Source organism: Bison bison, unplaced genomic scaffold, assembly GCF_000754665.1.
Source record: "Bison bison bison isolate TAMUID 2011002044 unplaced genomic scaffold, Bison_UMD1.0 scf7180017863066, whole genome shotgun sequence".
NCBI classification, from domain to species: domain Eukaryota; kingdom Metazoa; phylum Chordata; class Mammalia; order Artiodactyla; family Bovidae; genus Bison; species Bison bison.
Window position 1 is genome coordinate 5,835 of NW_011493638.1, and position 3,445 is coordinate 9,279.

The 3,445-nt window shown below is 39.4% G+C and overlaps 1 protein-coding gene across 1 annotated transcript in view; it reads left to right on the forward strand.

The window, feature by feature from the left end:
* The window catches only part of LOC104983655 (hemoglobin subunit beta-like), an 8,014-nt gene extending 5,707 nt beyond the window's left edge, over positions 1-2,307 (forward strand). Inside the window, 1 exon segment of the mRNA XM_010833185.1 lies at positions 2,179-2,307. Coding sequence (XP_010831487.1) covers positions 2,179-2,307 — 129 coding nt within the window.
* Positions 2,308-3,445: the final 1,138 nt, after the last annotated feature.

The window sequence follows — 3,445 nt, forward strand, 5'->3', positions numbered from 1 at the left end:
TCTTCTTTCCACAGCTATTTGTAAGGCCTCCTCAGACAGCCATTTTGCTTTTTTGCATTTCTTTTCCATGGGGATGGTCCTGATCCCTGTCTCCTGTACAATGTCATGAACCTCCATCCATAGTTCATCAGGCACTCTGTCTATCAGATCTAGTCCCTTAAATATATTTCTCACTTCCACTGTATAATTATAAGGGATTTGATTTAGGTCATACCTCTGCTTCAGTAGACATCATCAAATATTTTCAAAATCATTTATACTGTTTTACATTATCACTAGCAAAGTATGAACATTTTTCTTTACAGGTTTGCAAAATTTCAGAATTGTCAAGCTCTCTTTTTCTTTATATTCTTTTCTTTTCCCTTCCCTTTCATTACATTCTTTTCCCTTCTCCTAGGCCCTTTTTCCATCCATCCTTCCTTCCTCCATTTCTTCTTCTTTTCTTCCATCCTTCTTTCCTTCTTTCCAGGTATGCTGGTGGGTATATATTTGTATATCATTGCAGTAATATTTGAATTGAGAAGAAGGAAGTTTGATTTGAATGTTCATTCCTGGGTCCATTTTCACTTTTTTCTTGAGGACACAGATTTGGAAATTTCTGCACTTCTTGTTTTCCCAGAAATCCTGTCAGACTTTATCAAGCTGAATAATATAAATCTTATTTGCAATTCCTCTGCATTTTCTCTACAGTCATATCATAAGTATCAGATTTTTTTTTTGTTTCTCATTAAATTGTTCCCATTATCATGCATGCTCCATAAACCTAGTTCAGTAGCTGTTAGAAAGACAATATTTATTATTTTTCATTAACTTGATAGAGCTTTATTTAAATGACAGGATGGGTGAAAATCGAATTTTGTGGCCCAAAGTATTTATACAAGGAGAAAGAAAACAATAAATCTAAGACAAAATATTTATCCATTTCAACCTCTTATAAATATTTCCAGAAACACAGTGAAGCTCCATATAAAGTCAACTTGATAAAATATTTGCTTTCTAAGTCTTAGTTTTCATATCTATGAATTTAACTTTTTAAATTCATAGATAAAATTTAATTCATGGGTTTAAACTGTAAGATACATTACACAAGATCTGACTAAAATATTTATGCATAAATGGGACTGGGAATATATTTATAGAGGGAATGGATGGATGAAGGAAATGAAGCTAAGAGATAAGAACAGGGAGAGTAGAGTTTCTGAGTCTAAACACACTGAATCAGCCAATCACAGATGAAGAGCACTGAGCAACAAGAGTTCATCTTACATTCCCCCAAACCAATGAACTTGTATTATGCCCTGGGCTAATCTGCTCTCAGAAGCAGGGAGGGCAGGAGGCTGGGTGGGGCTCACAAGGAAGACCAGGGCCCCTACTGCTTACACATGCTTTTGACACAACTTGCAGCTGCACAAACACACATCATGGTGTATCTGACTCTTGAGAAGAAGGCTACTGTCATTGACTTGTGGAGTAAGATGAGGGTGGCTGAAGTTGGTCCGGATACTGTAGGCAGGCAGGTATTCAACTTACAAGGCAGGCTGAGGGAGAGTGAATGTCAGTTGGGTGTGTGGGGACAGAGCCATTGCCTGAGATTCTGGCAGGCACTGACTCCCTCTGACCTTGTGCTGTTTTCACCCCCTAGGCTGCTGGTCGTCTACCCCTCGACTCAGAGGTTCTTTGACTATTTGGGGGACTGTTCTTTGCTGATTTATGGGCAATGTTTTACCTTCTTTGTTTCCAGGCATCGTTTCCTCTTATTCATTCTTGTTTTTCTCTGTTTGTTCTCTGCAGTATCTTCTTTACATTTAAACATTTTGACTGTTTAAGTGTTTGAGTATTAAGACTTTCTTCTTTTCTGTCACTTAAAAATTTTGTCTCATGATTTTCCCTTATCTCTTCTTTTTTAAGCAAGGAAGACAAAATGATGTATTGCTTCTTGAAACAGTTCAAAAAAATAAAAAAAATGATAGCAAGTTCAGAATTAAGATAGAAAGAGAGAAAAATCTCTAAGTATAAACTCAGGCTTATATGGGTGGCTTCACATCAGTAGTAACATCTACACTTCAGCCATCTTTCTGCTTATATTCTAGGGGCACAGCTTGAGATGAGACTGAAATACTAAGATCAAATTGGGTGCCTCTGCTAACATTGTCCTTGTTTTTTATCTCTACCACACAGCTCCTGGGCAATATACTGGTGAGTACACTGGCTTGAAACTTTGGCAAGGAATTCACCCCAGAATTTCAGGCTGCCTGTCAGAAGGTGGTGGCTGATGTGGTTAATGCTCTCACCTACAAATACCATTGAGATCCTGTCCTATTTTTTATTTTCAAATGAGTATTTATTTCTAATTGATTGATGATTGGTTTACAATATTGGTTTGGTTACTATCATACATTAATATGAATTAAACATAGATGTATGTATTTCCCATCCCAGCTGAATCTCCCTCTCACCTCTGGCCCATTCCCACCCCTCTAGGTTATTACAGAGTTCCCATTTGAATTCCTTGAGTTGATGAGCATTGTGATAGCTTATGTTGAATGGTGTCAGATTTTTGGCTTCCAGAGCAGACAGTTTCGATCCGGGGCCAGAGACAAAATTTGATCACTCAGAGCTTTTGCGTGGCAGTTTTATTACAGTGAAAAGGGGACAGAGAAAGCCTCTGACATAGACATCAGAAGGGGAACAGGAGACTGTCCCACTAGCTAGTCTCATCAAGACCTTATATAATTTTTCAGTTGGTTACTAACAATGGAAAGGTCTTATCAAACCCTCTCCCTAAATCCTAAAATAACAGGATTAGTCAGAAGTTCTTAAGAAGGAGAACCATGTCCTCAAGCAACATCCATTGTTTTTATATAATCATTAGTGGGCTTCCCTGATGGCTCAGAAGGTAAAGCCTCTGTCTACAATGCGAGAGACCGGGGTTTGATCCCTGGGTTGGGAAGATTCCCTGGAGAAGGAAATGGCAACCCACTCCAGTACTCTTACCTTGAAAATCCCATGGATGGAGGAGCTTGGTGCAGGCTACTGTCCATGGGGTTGCAAAGAGTCGGGAATGACTGAGCGACTTCACTTTCACTTTCACTTTCTTTCAATCATTAGTATAAAGTTTAAATTCATCTTGAGCAAGATGAATTGTTTTGTTGTTTAATCATTTAGTTAAGTTCAGTTCAGTCACTCAGTCATGTCCGACTCTTTGCCACCCCATGAATCGCAGCACGCCAGGCCTCCCTGTCCATCACCAACTCCCGGAGTTCACCCAGACTCACGTCCATCGAGTTGGTGATGCCATCCAGCCATCTCATCCTCTGTTGTCCCCTTTTCCTCCTGCCCCCAATCCCTCCCAGCATCAGGGTCTTTTCCAGTGAGTCAACTCTTCACATGAGGTGGCCAAAGTACTGGAGTTTCAGTTTTAGCATCATTCCTTCCAAACAACACC